Source organism: Talpa occidentalis, unplaced genomic scaffold (assembly GCF_014898055.3).
Source record: "Talpa occidentalis isolate TD23 unplaced genomic scaffold, MPIMG_talOcc4v2.1, whole genome shotgun sequence".
NCBI classification, from domain to species: domain Eukaryota; kingdom Metazoa; phylum Chordata; class Mammalia; order Eulipotyphla; family Talpidae; genus Talpa; species Talpa occidentalis.
Window position 1 is genome coordinate 125,723,281 of NW_026555331.1, and position 18,260 is coordinate 125,741,540.

The 18,260-nt window shown below is 34.3% G+C and overlaps 1 protein-coding gene across 9 annotated transcripts in view; it reads right to left on the reverse strand.

Moving 5' to 3' along the window:
- IMMP2L (inner mitochondrial membrane peptidase subunit 2) overlaps positions 1-18,260 on the reverse strand; it is a 732,784-nt gene that overhangs the window by 458,328 nt on the left and 256,196 nt on the right. Inside the window, exons 6-7 of one of the 9 annotated variants that reach the window (XM_054692562.1) lie at positions 3,119-3,196; positions 668-2,108 (exon numbers count right to left, since the gene is read on the reverse strand). The exons of the other annotated variants lie outside the window; for them this stretch is intronic. Coding sequence (XP_054548537.1) covers positions 3,160-3,196 — 37 coding nt within the window. The 3' untranslated portion in view covers positions 668-2,108; positions 3,119-3,159. Of the gene's footprint in view, positions 1-667; positions 2,109-3,118; positions 3,197-18,260 lie in introns of those variants that run through there. 9 annotated transcript variants of the gene reach the window in all.

Here is an 18,260-nt window from a genome sequence, read left to right on the forward strand (position 1 = left end):
CATGAAAACAATTAAGGCAAGTAAAAGGAGGGCCTCCATAGTGGCACAAGGGGTTAAGGCTCAGAACTGTGAAGCTATCCACAGCCACTTCAGCTTAAGTTTGATCCCCCGCCAGGGAGCTAGCCCACATGTCACAGCAAATCTCTGCTGTCTTGCCTGCTGCTCCCCTCAGCAGTACTTCAGTAGATCCGCCTGTTTTGTTCCTCACTCTGCCTCTCTTTCTGGTGAATCCTCTCACCCCAGCACCTCTGGCTTGCATGCCAGCTCTTATATACATAAATAAATTTTCCCAAAAAAAAAAAAAAAAAGAGAGGTAAAAGTAGCAGAGAAACCTGTTACAAAAACAGAAACTTAGCCTCCGTGCTCTCAGAGGTGGAAGAGAACGCCCGTATCAATTATAACTATTGAAAGACATCAATGCTTTCACAGAACCCTTCTTTTTAATGAAAAAGAATGAAATACTACAAGGCCCTGGCAGAAAGGAAATTAGTTCAACATTAATAACCAGAAAAACTACACTAATACTTAACAAATGTGGCAGACTTGTTTTCTCAAGGGCTTTTCTTTAATGTTTTTATACTGTACTCATGGATTCTCCTATAACTTTTCTAACACTGATAACCCAAGTACAGAGAATAATCAAAAGAAGAAAGATGTATTGGTCTACAATCTTCTAAACCCTACAAATACTAAAGAAACTATGGAATCTTTCAGCAAAGAACTAGGCCAACGATGATGGTGAAAGAATACAGTGAAGTTTCAGAGAATTGCCATTCTTCACAGCTTTTATGATCTCAAACTGACTTGGTTTAAGGTGATTTCTTCACTTCCAATACAGCCCAGATGGAAAGAAGAAGGTTTGAGGGGTCAGAAGCAAAGACTCAGTATACCTTTTAAGATGAAAGGATTCCTTTCCTAGTCTAAATGTTTGTTCAAGCAAACTGCTGTAATAGATTAGCCTCAATATATTTGTTTAAGTATAACAAGGTGTGTGTTTGTTTGTTTGTTTTTCAAAACAATCCTAAGTGTGTATGTGTTGGGGTTAGAAGGATGGCAATATCTGTGTTCACAAGTTAATTTCAGCTGTATTACCATGAATTATAAATTCATTATCAATTAAAGTGGTCAGCTGTCAGTACTTAAAAATAAATAATAATACAAAAATCATCTGCAGTTAAAGGCTTAAAAGCATTCTTTCACACACTTTTTACACTGAATTAACTGTCTGCCCGATAGCAAACATCACTGATCACAGAGCTGGTAGGTGTGTGCTTTATCATTTCCCTTTATTTCCAGGGCAGTATGATGGCTATTATTTTTTATTCCTCTAAGCCTTGTAACTACTTGCTCTATTTTTCATGTTCAAGGTAAACAATGACATCTAAGTGGAAACAAGGTTTTTTCCTGATTCAACTAGTCCTTCAGGCTTCAGTTTAAAATTAAACGTAGCATTACCATATAACCAAATTCAGATTATAGAGTTTCTTTATTTATCATCAAAATACTTGTAGACTCACCATTATTTTTGGTTTTCATTAAACAAGTGATTTACATAACAAAAAATGCAGCATTGCAGGAAAGATTTCATTCTTACATACAATAATAAAACAAATAGAGAAAGGGATAGGTAGGTAGAGAGTAGTGTTTGAAAATGGGCAATGAAGTCAATCAAACCCAGGTCCAAATCCCTTTCTTAGATATGTTACTAATAATATGTGCCCTCCGGCAATGACAATCTCTGGAGGCTTAGTGTCCTCAAGTCATGTCTTCAAAAGTCACATACTCTACCACTAAGGGCACACTGCTCTCTGTACGAAACAGGATTATTAATCTATGTAAGTAGGCAGATACATAGGCGTGCATGTGTATCACTCTGGGATGTAAATAAATTTCTTAACACATTTCTTCCCTAGGCAGTTGATTAACTAGAGTTTGAAGTTAGGGATGGAGAGCTGAGGTCATAAGTTCGACAGTCGTCTTAGTGAACTAAATGAGAATACATGTAAAATGTTTAATAGAAAGTCTGACACAAAACAAACATCAATCTTGCTACTTCCTTTTCCTTCGAGCTGACTTTGAAGAATAGAAATGCACTGACCACTGCATATCTGAAAAGAGAGATAAGAGGATGTCACAGATGCTAAGGGCAAGAAGATGCAAAGGCATTCTGCTTTGCTCAAAACTTTTTTCCAGAGCTAGCCTGACTTACAAATTTTCAGATTAAAGTAGTTAGGTGATTTAATACAAGTTATAGCATATTATTTTGCATTTTGAATGATATTATTTATTTTAAATATTCTTTAAAACATCCCTCCCCCAAATTGCAGAAATAAAACCAGGTTAAAAAGAGATTAACTTACTTAGACTCGCAGAGCAATTTAAATTCCATTACTGCATGTAAAATGCATTCGTTACGTCATGGTTACATTTGCTAACAAAATACTTCCCGAAATACAGTTAAAATCTGCAGCTAAATAAAATGCTGCTGTTTAAACACACACACAGAGGCCATCTGCATGCTTTCACTTCTAAACAAACTGCCTTGACTGGAAGACTTTCAATGCACTCTAAAAACCAAATGCCCTAAAGTTAAATAACTGTATATTCCTTCCTCCAGACATGGAAGAATTTTAAGTTAGTAATACAATCCACTTTCTAGGATAAGAAGATTCTAACACCTCTTACTCTTAAAAGTATCTTGGGACCAATGAGTGCCTTTAGAAAATGAAGTCAGACTAAACAACAGTTGATCTTCCATGAGCTGAGTTCAGTCTCTCTCACCTATTGCAATAGTCTCTTCCCTGTTGCAAAAGTTTTAAATTAAGTCTTCTTATCATTTAAAAACAAAACATATTTAAAAGGGCACTTCAGATTTTACTTTCTCTCTACACACAGCCATCTACTCTACCAGCTCACTCTCATTCTCTATTTCAGTTTAAAGAGTTGATAATATTCATTCTACAAAAAAAGTCTATTTGTTTCTGTTTCTACAGTCAGAAACTCTGGCAGAGCAGGTGAGGACTACCAGCAGAGGCAGGAGTGGGAGGTGGTCATCTACAAGTCTGTGTTAGTCAAGATCTGGAAGAATGTAACTAGAGCAAGTGAAAGGTGTACTTACATGGAGCAACTTGTCCTGAGATTTCATCTAGAGTTCATCAACTATGCATCCAAGTAGTAGAAGTGATTTTCTCTCAGACTGCCCAAAAGCCAACAAAATAAGAATATCACAATAAAATTTTATAGCCATCATCAATGATAATCAAATTACCCTCAGTCAGATTGAAATTATTATCAGGTCCCATAACTTCATGTATTATTTAAAGTCAAAGACAAATATTTTTATATGGAAAATACTACACTGTAATGTAAGTGGCTATAACAATGTTGTTTCTTTTGTTACCTTGTATCTAACATAGTTTTTTTCAGAATACTGTATTTTCATTTCCTGTTACAAACTGGTGCTCTTACATTTGAATTTAGCTTACAAACTGGCATTTAACACTATTACCAACCATAAGTCCTTTTCTTCTTATTTCTTCCTCAAAACTCATTATGCGAAGTATTTAATCTTTAAAAAATTGTGTGAATTATTTGTTTTCAAAGGAAAAAATATTTCACTTCTAGTTGATAACAGATATAAGTCAATAAAGGGCTTGCAAAGCAGTCTGGAGTGCCATGTCCATGACAATGTTGCTGAGTCCAGAACTCAGGAGAAATCTAGACTGCAGCTTTGGATTTGTGAGACACATGGACAGTTTAACCAAGAACATGCACAGTGCAAAAAGAAAAGATCAAATGCAGAATTCAAATGAATAACCTATTTTGTAAGTAGGATAAGGGCAGAAGATACAATCAAGACCTTAAACAATCACAGAGTTACCAAGAAAGAGTGGGTACCTAAAGACGCAAGAGAGGAGCTTAGAGGGGATGGCTAGCCATGTAGCTTGCGCAGAGACCAAGCACCTGTGGAGAGGCAGAGTCTGGCAAGCTGAAGTTCATGACAATTTTAGTGAGCTCTGCTTCCACAGAACGAATGGTCTGGACAGAAGCCAGATCTTAGTGGATGGAGTACTAATAGCAAATACATGAATCGAGATACCGAAGAAAAACAGCTGTTTAAAGGTGAAAGAGGAGAGTAAAAGGGAAAGTTTGAGGGGAAGTAGATATAAGGGATTTTGTGGGTTTCTTTCTAGTTTCTCAAACAGATAATCTGTTTGAAGGGGTAGGGGAAGAAATTAAGATACAAAAGAAAGTTGATAAAAAGCAGACCATGACAGGAGAGCACAGAAAGAATCTTGCCATTCAAAGTGAATTCAAACGCCACTCCAGGAGTGAATGAGGTAAGAAAGAAAATAATGAAAAAACAAATTTAAAGGTGTAGTAAAAATAAAATTGAAGGAATTTATGTCCAGTAGTGAAAAGGCCATGATAAAGATTTGTAGTGGAAAGCTAAAAACACTCTTAAAAATAGAATAAAGCATTGGGCACCAGCCTCAACCTTTTAAAAAAGATAATTTTTACTTCACCCAAGTTTTACAATTCTCAAGAGTAATTGAGAATTTAGAGTAATTTGAAACTATGGAGGAGTATTAAATACAGTTCTATGCACAAAAGTCCTCAATACCCAGAGGTCTTGACCAGACAGTGTTGGGGCCAGACTAAAAAAGCCTCCTCATTTATGAGGATATTAACTTAGAGATATAGGAAATCGTCTTGGAAATTCTGATTTATAAATATAGTTAAGAGATTCTACAAGGGTTAGCCAATAGTATTTGCAGACAGCATTCTTTATATCCCTTTCAATATCACTAGTTTGATAAACCGGTGATATCACTAGGTGCCTATTATTTTATAACCTTACTTCAACTACACTGTGGGTCAGCTTCCCATTATATTACCTATATCCAATTCATTAACTGACTTCAAGGCACCAAGCCTATGTCACAAATGTGTTTTTAAACTACCACTGATTTCTCAAAATATCTCCTCCCTTTCATGTCTGTCCTTTTTTTTTTTTAACTCAGTACTAAAGGGTCCAAATTACTTGTGAAGTCAGTTGTCTCTGTGGGATTGAACAGTAACACCCTGGCCTGGTCAGATGACACTAAGTTCCCACAGCACCTTTTCCTGATCTCTGTCCTGGGGCACAGCTCTCTATGCACATACAGGGGGACTATGCAGAGAACTTTCCAGCTTTTTAGCTGCTCAGTGACTGAAACAGGGACTTGTCCCTTGTCACAATTCAATAAACAATTAATGAATTGAGTGCTGTTCTATATTTAGTGTTCTTTTAACACTGATTATCTAATTTCAGGCGACCTACAATAACCACTACCTTTTTTGCAGTGTTAATACTCTTACTTATTTTGCTTTAAGCACAGTTTCTCAGAAGCATTATGAGGCTTCTCAGAAGCCTGAGATCCTTAGCAGATCAATCATTCATTCATACCACTTACATCTATGTGCCATAGTTATGCTATGTGCCATAGTTATCTGCTTTAAACATTCCTTCCCTTTTAATAACTGTGAGCTACATCAATACAAGAACCTCAAATTATATACCCACACCTGGCACAATGTCTAGTACACTACAAGTACTTAATAAACAAATGTTTGTGAATAATGAATACTCATTTTTCACAATAAAATAAATCCATATGTTGCTGATAAAAATATTAATCAGTATTTAATTCTAAACAAAAGAGTAACACCTAAAACATATGGCATTTCCTCCATAAAACTTCCTTCATAAGTTATTCTCACTAACTCTGTGAGACTGGCAGATTTACCATTATTTCCAACCTTATATTAAAAATCACAAAATCACTTACACAGAACAAATCTGTCTCGCGCCAGTCAGTAGTAACATCTATATTTCTCAGGCAAACATAATATTCCAGTTTATTTTAGTATCCAAAAAGTTGTAATAAAAACATTTTTCACTTATATTCAGAGGTACTTAATTATTCCTCTTCAGCAAGCTAATACTTAAAACTTTTGTTGATATATAGTAAGCTTTGAATAATGCCTTCCAGTGACGCTAAAAAGAATTATTTTAAATAACACAAAACATGTCTGATATGTTATTTAATGTGGTAGTTTTTAAAGACATAGAAGGCATAATATAAAACTTACCTTGTAAAGTATATGAAAGAAGCACTATATTCACAAACAATTTGATTGAATTTGTTGGAATAACACCATTTACTCTAATTTAAAGTAGTAAGGAAAGTAGAAGCCAAACCCCATTAATATCTTTGTGAGGTGGAACAAGAGGCTAGAAACAATTTTTTTAAACTTATCAGTTCTGTTTCAATTGATGCTAGTTCCTATGATCTCATTACAAACTGGACTGACATTATCAGTTGCTTCTGAAGACTAATCTTATAAAACCATGAAGCTGCAAGGAATAATAATGTGACAGGCAGTAAAAAATATAAAAGGCAACAGTAGTGTGGGAAAGTCAATATATTCAAAGCAAAAATTCAGTGTGAAAATTAAATTCCATTACTTTATCAATCACCACACTATTTTTTTCTATTGTACAAGAATTCTATTATAAAGGAATTTTTATTTTTAAAAACACATAAGCATTGTTACTGAATTTCTGTTAGATGGCCAAGTCCTTCTTCAGAACTTGTGCTGTGCATATGATGCCTCATTTATTTCAATTTTAATTACCATATATGCACTTTCTGACATCCTATCAAAAACCATATTCTTCTCAGGATATTATGAATTTAGTGTGCTTTAAACTATCAGAAAAATAGGAAATATGTTAAAACCAACACAGATAAAAGGTTTGTCTGAAATCTCTCCAAATCGGTAAATTTAATTTCTCAGTGTGAACGGAACTCTCCAGTGTGCAATCACATTTGGTTTTTTAAAGCAAGTTTAATTCTGTCATAACAATAAATAAATAATCAATCAATCTTTTACAAAGAAGTAAACAATTATGTTATTCTTTCAAAAGGACAAATGTTTTCTGGTAGTAACATTTTACATGGTACCACAGAGGCAGAGGGATACGCCCCCACTTTTCAGTCTCATAATCCAATCATACAAAGTAGGGAAAAATAGTTACAAAGCGTGACACATTTGGCACTAGAAGTTTTAAACTAAAACAATTGGGAATTTTCCTAAAGCCTTCTTATAATCATCGTAAATTAGAAAATCATGACGTTTTTCATTCAGAAAAGGTTTTATCAGACACCAACAGAATAGTCTCCTCTTCCTTGTTTATTAAATAAATGCATAATTACAAAAAACTTTTCAATTGTAAAAGCAATACATAGTTATTGTGAAGGAAGGGACAAAGGGACTGAGGATGAGAGGAAGGGAATAGAAAAAGGGAAGGGGATGGAAGGGAAGGAAAAGGAGGAAAAAAGGAATAAGAAAAAAATCTCCACTTCTATAGTGGACAGAAATAGGAAATGAAAAGACAGAAATGCACATCCTCATTTTATCTAGTTTCCCACTAGTAATCATTGATAATGGTTCCTTGGATTTTTTTTTTTTTAATTTTCTCCATAAGTTTGTTTGTTATTTTACACAACAAAAATGCACTCATACAATATGTATTCTACATCTTACTTGTTTGACTTAAAATTATCTTAGGTATCTCTTTTTACAGTATATACAAAATTCAGCCATTCATCTTTACAGTTGTGTAGGATTTCATGAATGGTTATAGCACAATTTCTTTTACCCCCTATTGATCTTGATTGATTTACTTTCAGTTTTTCACTATATCTAAAAGCTGCTCTGAATGTCCATGTATACTCTAGAACTCATGAAGACTTCTTGAAATTATGACCTTTTATATGATCTGAGGCCTAGAAAACACTGAAAATGTTTAGGAAATACAGCAACTGTCATGAAGACCCAATAAGTCAACCAATCACTTTGTAAATGAACCAAGGATCTGTAAGAAAATAATTCTCAGAGCAATAAAGCTAATCATTGATAATGAATCTTCATACATCTTTGAAACAAGAAACAATGATTAAAAAAAAGTTATTATGGAATTGGATTTCAACAAGGTCAATACATAGTTATTGTTAAGGAATGGAGAGAGGGACAGTAGAAGAAGATACAGGTTAAATATGAACACCAAGTCCAAGAAACCTTAAAGAAGGTAAGAGGTATAGGAATGGGGAAAACAATCAGATTTAAAAGCCACAAAAACTAATAAACCATATGGTTTACTCGGTACTCTAACATTCTATCAAATGAAGAACTGGCCTAATCTTAGTGCTAACACTGCAATTTCAAAAGTCTAAAATAATGCACCTACTCTGAAAATTTCTCTTGATGCCAAGTCATTACATCCAAATTAAAAAGGTTTTACATGCTTTGAAATTTTCACAAATTAGTAGATTTAGAGGCAAATGTTTGTTTTACAATGACAACAGCAACCAAGTAGGAAAAAACACTGATTGGATATAATTTAGAAATTAGTAGACAGATGACATTGCACAAAGTATGGAAGATTATATGGATATGCCAAATTTAGGGATATTTAAGTTTTAATTTTGATTTTTCTCCAAGGATTCAAACTAATTTTGATGCAGGCATTCTTTTCTTATTCTTCTAGGCACAGGAATGAAATTACTAACAGGAAGATAAAAAGTCTTTCCTTCCACTTATATTTTCAAAAAGAGGAAAACAGTCTGTCTACTCTGCATAAATTGCCTGAAGTTTTGGCCTTACCTGACAATTTTTTAAAGATGGCGCCAGACCTGCCCTTGCAGTCATATAATACAGTGGATAAGAAGATAGGTCATAAAGATCTACGTACATATTCATGGCTCAGCCACTCAATAACAGAATTGACTCAGGCAAGTTCTCTCTAAATTTTGTTTTCCTAACCTGTACAAGTAGTTATGTCTCATCGGCTTGCTTGTAGATTACTTGAAACAAACTTGAAGTGCCTAAAACCATGATAGTGCCCAGGTTACACTGGGTAACTGTAGCTCAGGATGAAGCAATGACAGTATTTCAACCAGAGTGGAATCTACAGTTCCCTATATTTGCTCGGAAGATTTTCTGCTTTTATTTTCACTACTTCCTCAATAAACAATTTTTTTCCTCCATTATTAGCTACTGAAATTTTATCTTTCTCGGGACACTTTTGTAAATGCTACTTCTCATGTCTTTTTTTTCTTCAGCCTGCATTTGCTTTTGTAACCCAACCCTATGGGATTTAATGTTCCCATAATACATCTATTCAGACTTACAGTCATATGTCCTTCTTACATTTTTGTTGTTAGGATGGAAATGCCTAGAAAGAACGTTCTTATTTATCTTTGTAACCTCTTCCATATTTCTTACAGTGGGAACAAAGTCACCTACTGAAATGAAAGCTTGGGCAGAGAATGTATGTATTAACCGAGGTATGACAAACCAGTAAAGATGTGGGAAAATACGTTTCAGCTCTCAATGTTCTCCCTCAATGTGGCCCAAATTCCACTGATTTGACAAACATGTTAATCAGTGTGTCTTGGACTTATTATGTCCTAGTTTTTATGGTGATATAATTTTTGCCCATATTTTCATTATTTTGCATTTATTTATATGCAGTATTTCAAAAAAGGAATTAGAATAAACACATTTATTCTGCCACCATTTAACAGAAACCCTGCCTTATTTTCTGACTAAATCAATATGACCTATGTTTATTAACTCAAGTACTTCAATTCTCTCATTTAAACATGCAAAAATCTCTGTTTCAAGCCATATGATTCTAAAAGTAAGAGTAACTGGAAAACCAAGCAGTCATTTTACTATATTCCTTTGCACTTTAAAAACACTATCACCAGACAACCATAATCAATGAAAACATATAAAAGTATGTGTGTGGGATATGGAAAATAAAATCAAATAAAGAATATGTGAAGTTAAAAACTGAAAAGGAGCTAGGGCTTCCCCTGGTGGCGCAAACAGTTGAGCGCAGCACTGTGAGGCTGTCCGCAGCCTCTGCGGTGCTGGTTCCATCCTGGCCGGCTGGCGAGGGTCCCACATGGCGTGGCAGACCTCTCTTGTCACGCCCGCTGCTACCCTCAGCAGTGTATTTCAGTCAGTCTGCCTGTTCTGTTCCCCACTCTGTCTCTAGTGAATCCTCTCACCCTCCTGCGAATATGACCTGTACCCCAGTTCTTGTGTAAATAAAGAAATAAAAATCTTTGGGGGAAAAGAAAACTGAAAAGGAGATAAATTCTAAGAGAATGAGTCTCCTTGAATATTGAACATATTAAAAATATTACTGGACCTGAAAAGGAAAAAAAGGCTAATGTCAATGACTAGAAAGTTTTTATCCCATAACAATGTTAGTCTATATTATTTGACTTGAATAAGAAGTTTACAAAATGATAAGATGATGTAACACACCAATTAGTAGAAGCATAAGCTTTATCTTTCACAATTCTTCTGGATCTTGAAGGAACTTAGAGTAGTAAGTAATTTACTATTGTTATTAACCTGATCTGGGTGCATTATTATCAGAGGCTGCAAACTCTGCTAAAGCAAAAATTGTAATCTTATAATAAGAATGGATGTCATTAGGGATCATGTTAAAACCACAAACCTCATTTCAGTAGACATCTTATCTCACATAAAGTATGTTGCTAGACATAAAGTGGCACTGGTTTACCTCTAAATGATCCAGTCCCTTCAGGAAACTGGGTGTAGTTTTAATAAAATGGAACTCATAAGTTTTTATTACATTTATAATGAATGCTTTTCAGTTTTATAGGCTCTTTGAAGGAGCAATTTAGTTTCTCTATTAAAACATGACTTTATATCCTTCACAACTCTCAGGTTTCAATTTTATGTTGCTACCACTCTAAATATAAATGAAGATATTGAAGTTTCAATAAAGTTATAGAATTATTTTTACTGATATGTATGGGAATGAAGTTTACAAAATTACAGGGAAAAGGACAGAAGATTAAAATCTCTGTCTACATTAATTCCTTCTACATCCTTCCCATCATACAAAGCCCCTCAAAACCAATCAATGGTTATATCAAGGTATGTGACATATTTGGGTATTAACAAAGTAAGATTCATTATATTGCCTTTTCAGAATAAAGTGTAATAAAATCTTTTAAAATTGACTTATTAGTGTAGTGGAGACTATAACAGTATTTAACTTTTGGGATCTTTAATCAGTTTCTTTATTATATCTAGCATACTCACATAAAAATTTTTAGACATACTGGCTTTCTTTATACATTCAAAGTCAAGTTCAAGCCCAAAATCAGCGTTTATTACAAATGAACTGAAGGTAGTTGTAGGAGGTTTTTACTTTCCCAGAAACAGACCCACTATATACCAGATGCTATTTAAGGAGCTAATATTTAATAAGTGACTAATATATTATCTCTACCAATGAAAATCTTTCCTGGAGAAAAAGGAGAGAAAGATAAACACTTATATTATGATCAGACTATAATAGATATAATAAATATCTATATCTATAACAGATCATTCATAGCAGTAATGGGACCACTGAAGAGCAACAAACCTTTCTGTTTAGCAAAGAAAAGAAGTGTTCATGTAGATGATGTTTCATGTAGAACTTGGAAGATAAATAGGAGTTCACCAAACATTTAAGATATAAAGACATTGCAAACATGATTGCTAATTAAATTTAGTCTTGTACAAATTAATGTGGAAGTTCTTATTTTATCCAACAATGATCTCAACAAAAATATTGTATTACAGTAAAAAATAGGAGACCTGCACCCTATATATTTTAAGATTAATGGTTCCTCAAAGGCAAAATCAGATCCTTTCCATGAAATCTTCATTCCTATTTTAGCTTGTTTGGATATTTGGAGAGAATCTTACCAATTTGCTTAGAAACTCATGTGAAAAATCTAGCATCACACATAAAGGCTTGAAAGTCCCCCAAACATCTTTTAAACACAAACTCATTATATGAATATGAAATGCATGCCTATGCCCTCCATTGACATGATGAAAATAAGTGCACTGTACCCAGATAACATTTATAATATGAAATACACAGATAATTGCCCCAATTTTAGGAATACAATCTTAAATTTTGGAGAATTACTCTCTATCCAATCTACATGAAAAACAAGATACTAATCTCAAAGTACCTCTTTTATAAAGTAACTTCTTTCTTGACTAAACATGTTGCAAATCCTGTGATATATATCACTCCTAGGATAAAGCAAAACTGTCACTGAGACAAATCAGAAGCCAAATGAAGGATTTCCATTTTCGTTAATATCAAGTTATTAACTACCATGATCACTACTTTTGGCAGAATAAGTCTGTGCAATTAAAAATCCATCGATGGAACTGAATTTGTCTGGAAAAGGCAACTATTAACTGGAGGGCTGGCCCCTAAGATCAACTTGCTAACAACTCCCTGATGACAAGTTTTAAGAACAAAAAATAACTGCACTTGTCATGGACTCATAGTTTCCTGTCATTTAGAATTCATTGCTAGAGACATATCTTCCTTTCTCCCATGGAGGCCTATCATTTAAACTGATCTACTCCAAATATACCCAACGGGGCAAAGATGAGTGTCCTCACAGTTAGTTTCACTCATGAACCCAGCCAGTGATTCAAGTACCTCCACTTTGTTCTAGGTAGCTATACTCTAATGATCGACAGTAAAGAGGATATGTAGAATTGACTCTTCACAGAAACTGGTTGAAACAGTGCTAAAAAAATAGTATCAAAGGAAAACATTATCAGAACAAGAAGCGAGTTTTGGCAAATGGACTACTTCTCTTTAGAAATGGGATAGAGAGATAATAAGCAATTTTACTGTATGAACTCCATTTGACCTAATACCAACTGATTAACAGAGTAGAAATGGAAATGAGAGCTCATAAGACAATGTGGACTCATATACAGCTGGTCTCCTGAAATCTATTTTAGAAAATAGTGGAAGAAACAAGGAAGAAAGCAAAAATAAATACCTGGGTTTCTACCATAATGAAAGACCAAGTTAGTATAGACCAACTAGAGAAGTGGCTTCCTGCCCCAAACTGAGAACAATGATAGGCATGGGGAAGTATAAAAAGGGCATTTGCTGACCAAAAACTTGAAGGTAAAAATTAAAACCTCCCAAACTAGGACTATATTTTGAGATACACATACCAGGAAAAGTAAATGATTAATATTAAAAAAAAAAAAGATTTCAGGAGATTAACTGATTCTTGAAACAGATGTTTTCATTAAAAAAGAACTCAATCATCTATCTCAATAATCAAGGCATAGATTTTGTTTGTTTTGCTGTGTTTTGACCACATTCAATAAATATTTACTGAAGATAACCTATATGTCAGGCACTGTTCTTGGCACTGGAGTAAAGCAGTAAACACAAAGATATACATTGTGCCTCCCTGGTGGACTAGCAGTTAAGTCTCAGCGCAATCACCTCTACAGCCTGAGTTTGATCACCCTGGCCAGGGAGCTAGTCCACTATGGGGCAGCAGACCTCTCCTGTCTCGCCCACTCATTTCCCTAAGCAGTTTATTTCAGTAAATCTGCCTGTTCTGCTCCCCACTCTGTCTTTGGTGAATCTTCTTACCCCCTGCACCTCTAACCTATACCCCAATTCCTGTATGCAAAAATAAATAAACATTAATTAAAAAAAAGAAAGGAAGATGCACATAACTGCTCTTGCAGAGATTCCGTTTTAATAAGGGAGACAGACTAAACAAAAAAGAAAAAATATATAGTGTATCATGACAATAGTGCTATGAAAGAAAATAAAGTCAGAGGGATAGGGAATGTTGTAGAAGGTGTTTGTTACTTTAAATAAGATTGCCAGGGAAGGCAAACTGTGTATTCTTAAAGAAAAGGAAATGAAATAATAATGGTACTTCTTAGTAGTAATGGGAGAGGTTTGGATTGCATCACATTTGTAAATTTAGTGTTTTATAAAAACAATTAAAAGTGGAGGGAAAAAAGACACCCAGGAAATTAGATTCATAAAGCTACTTGTTCGTACTGACAAACCTGAAGTAAAACAATTCATCTCTGACTTCTTCTTTTCCATTTTCTGCAATGAAAGACATGTTCGATGCAAAGAACCATAAAAACTAAACAGATCCTCGGGATATCATGTAGAACAATCAAGTAGCAGAGCAATGTATTTCCCCAAAGATAGTTCCCTATTATTTGAAAAATCACTGAAATCTAAAACCCTGGGAAACAATTTCTCTGTCTTTGGACCACCTTACATGGGTTACCCTTGTAAGAACTTTGTGAGGAATAAGTTTAAAATGGTTGTTTTAATAATACAAAGGGTCTATACACCAAGAACTGCTGAACAAACCAGACTCACTGATCTGTCATGCTCTAAAAATTCTAACCATCCTCATCTACACTCCGAAAGGAAATAAATCTTACATAGTCATCTATCACCTTTAACAAGATCTGAATTTTAAAATATTATTCTAAAATAACATCATTTTCTAGTGAATGAGAAATTACTACGTCCCATCCAAGAATTTTTCAGTGATTGAGACAAATCCTACCATGTGTTGTTTTCAGAACTCTTTCAGATGATCACAGCAGTCAATGAGGCAAATGTCTCATTAAAGTCATCTACCTTTAAAATTCATATTATACTTCCTTCCATTAGAATAAATTATAATATGAACTTTAAGGCCAAAACAAAAATCTCATTTTATTGTATCTTAAACCTCGGAGCATATAATCACCTCTGCATTGCAACATACATGAGAAAACATGTCTCATTAAAATACGATATTTTGTACAATTTTCTATATATACTAAGTAGTCAGTAATGCTCACTGACATTATTACCTGTATTGACACACAAATATAAAGCAATTGTATCTGATAATACAATGATCCATATATTTGCTTTCCCCTTGGAAATTCTATAAGTCTATATAAACTTCACTATTTATATTACAAATAACAAAGTGTGTATACACACACACACTCATATATAAAGAACACAACTTCTTGACCACCATATGCATGGAGATACGACACTAAATATTTATACATGAATAAATCATTTTGTCTTCACAACAACCTAGCAGTTATGTTTTTCTGTCCCCATTTTGAAGCTAAAGAAACTGAGGATCAGAGAATTTAATTGACCTACCCAAGACAACAGGGTACATGCACAAGGGCAAAACTCCTGGAATTCCTTTAGATAGGAAAAAAAAAAACAAAAATCATTTTTGACTATTATAATAAAAAGATGCTATTTTCTCAAGGAAATAAAATTATGAGGTGATAATTACCAAAAGTTTTATGCAAAAGGAATGTGGAGAAATAAAACCAAATGTTTAACTATTTTATGGACTATAAATTATATGGTTCTGAGACATGCATAAATTGACCTAAAAATAAAAATCTGTTACATAGGGGAGCCAGGGGAGGGGCGTGAGGAATATAAAAATATGTGAAAAGAAAAACTAAGAATAAACTGGATTGTTTTACCTAGGTTTTCATTCCAAGTTCCTGTCGAGCTACTACTGTCATCCCATTGTATACTTGCCTTATATTTTTTAGAAGGAAAAAGATGAAACAAACAAAGAGAAAAAAACTTGAACAGCACAGAATTTAGAAGAGTTTCCATAAGGACATTCTAAGAGTCAGACATTTATTAAGCAGAAGTATTTTGAGCATCTCTATATACCTGGCACAATTCAAGGCAGATAATGCAAAAATGAGGTAAGAAGGTTCTTATCTTTAAAGAAGCCCAACTTAATAGGGAAAAAGGCAATAAAAAACAAATAATCACATAAAATATTAAGTGCTATCTATATGAGAATGTAAGGACAGGAGTCATTAGAGATCTGGGCTGAAATAGTAATAACCCCTGATGACACTTTGAGAAAACAGCTTTTTAAAAAAATCTGTGGTTCCCATTTCATTATGTCAAAGTAAATTTCCTTGGACAAACGCTACACCAGCTGAGCTGCCACTGCCAGCGGGGACTCACACTTGCAGCCTGCTCTTTACTGAGGAACAAATGTTTTACACCTTAACCAACCCTAAGTGGCATTTTGATCTATCTCATTATGATTTCTTCACAATGTAAAAAGAATATATATACTTTAAAGCTTTAACTAGAATAATGGCAAATACCAAAGGAACAAAATTGACACATTTGAGTCTTTCTGTCCTAGCTAAAAATCCTTTCATTGGTGTAGTCATTAAGTGAGCATTGTTGCCGGCAGGTCTGTTTACATTTTCATTTGTAAGTTAGATGGGGCAGTACAGTGTGACTATACTGAAGATTGAAAAGGGTGTGACTATCCTGAAGACTGAATTCTTTTTCATAAATACATCAAATAGACTGCATATAATACATCAATACCTCACATATCAAAAGAGCAGCCCTTCAAAGCATTTTTACTAGACATGCTATATATTTATTTCAAGGGCACTGTGGTTGCCACTTTTAGAAATTCTCTATTGGAACTGTCACAGAGCCAATTTACCAGCTCCTCCGGGAAATCGGTCCCACTGAATGTCACAGGAGGTCTCTCCTGTTAGTCAAACAGGGATTTTTCCCCCTCCTTCCATGTTTATCTCTGATTAGATTTCATGAATGAAATTTAAAGACAAACCATTCAATGTGAAATTTAAAAAATAACATTAAATTACAATAAATACCAACAATAGCAACAATAACCCAAAAGCTTGGTGCACAAAAAAAGATCAAATCAGGAACTGTGAATTGTGCTATTTTGCTCAGCTCACGCTTAGCTGCCCCTGCTCTGGAACTGAGTCTATTTCTATGCAGAGTTCTATCGAGGAGCCCAGGGGAACAAGCTGAGGCTGTTGATGAGGGGCCTTTATTTAATTCACATCAGGAATCATGCTAGCTGGGGTGAGTTCATTTATGTCCTGCCTGCAGTAAGTGCCATTATATAGAAACATGAGCAACACTGGCTGCAAGTCTTTTTGCATCATCTAGAAGTGCAGTCACTCTAGGAAGAGAATTGCCTGTATGTTGCAAACACAAGCCGTATAACAATTAATATGTTCAACAATAGTGTTAACTCTCCAAAGACAGCTCAATAACACCAAATCTGTTTTCCTAATGATACACCAAATTGCTTTTAAAATACTTCAGATACCATGTTATTTTTTCACAGTTGTGATTGTGTAACATCTTCAAACATCTAAGACCTCAATACTAGTCATACCTGGAGGATTTTTGTTATATCTTTTAGAATACTAGAACTTGCTTGCTTTAAGTTATGCCTATTTCCTCTCTATTCATCCAGATGAAACAAAAACATATTTCTTGTAATATACCTTCATGCAAGTAAATCCACGTTACCGTCTAAGATCTATATGATACCTAAATCCAGAATTTAATATTAGGATTCCCCCAAATCAGCATCTCAAACTCGGTGGTTAAGATCTATGTTTATGTTCTTTTTGGATTATATTAACTAGTGAGTCAGATCTTTAGATTTTTAAAGTGCTGAGCATAAAAGCTCGTTTTTAATATAATAAGAAAGGGAACAATGGAACAGAACAGAACAAATAAACAGTAAGTCTCAACGGGGTGACTTTCAAGGAAATATATTGTACGGTTATTCTTGGAGCTGTCTCTCCCTGCTTTGGGATAGATAGATAGATAGATAGATAGATAGATAGATAGATAGATAGATAGATAGACAGACAGACAGATAGATAACATGAAATTTTCCATAGAGCCCTTACCCTTCCAATTAGTAAAAGTCAGTTGAAAACCATCACTAGGATATAGCTGTAGGTCAAAGTGTACTTAAAGCATCAGTATCAATAAAATAGACCTAGAGGGAATATAGAGCATGGCAGCCAAGTATTCAAGCTTTGGAATTGGGCTGTCTGGTTTAAACATCTCCATTCAGTCACTAATAAAGTAATCTTTGTGCCTCAGTATCTTCATTGAACATTGACCTATTATACAGGACTGCAAGAATTGAAAGACATATAGCATTTATTGCTGTCCCTAAAACAAAGTAAGAGCTCCACTAAGTCAATATTATGCTGAGTTCCAAGTCATTGCTCACATTATCATCCCGAGACTTCAAATACAGCTTAATATATATATATATATATATATATATATATATATATATATATATATATCTCCAACTTATTAATTCCTAGCAAAGGATACAGCCTTTCTATTTTATACATTTTTTTGTCCACCAGCCTTTTGGACTGACCCCAAATTAACTTTTCATTCTTTGGTACTCCAAGAGCTACCTCTAGTTACC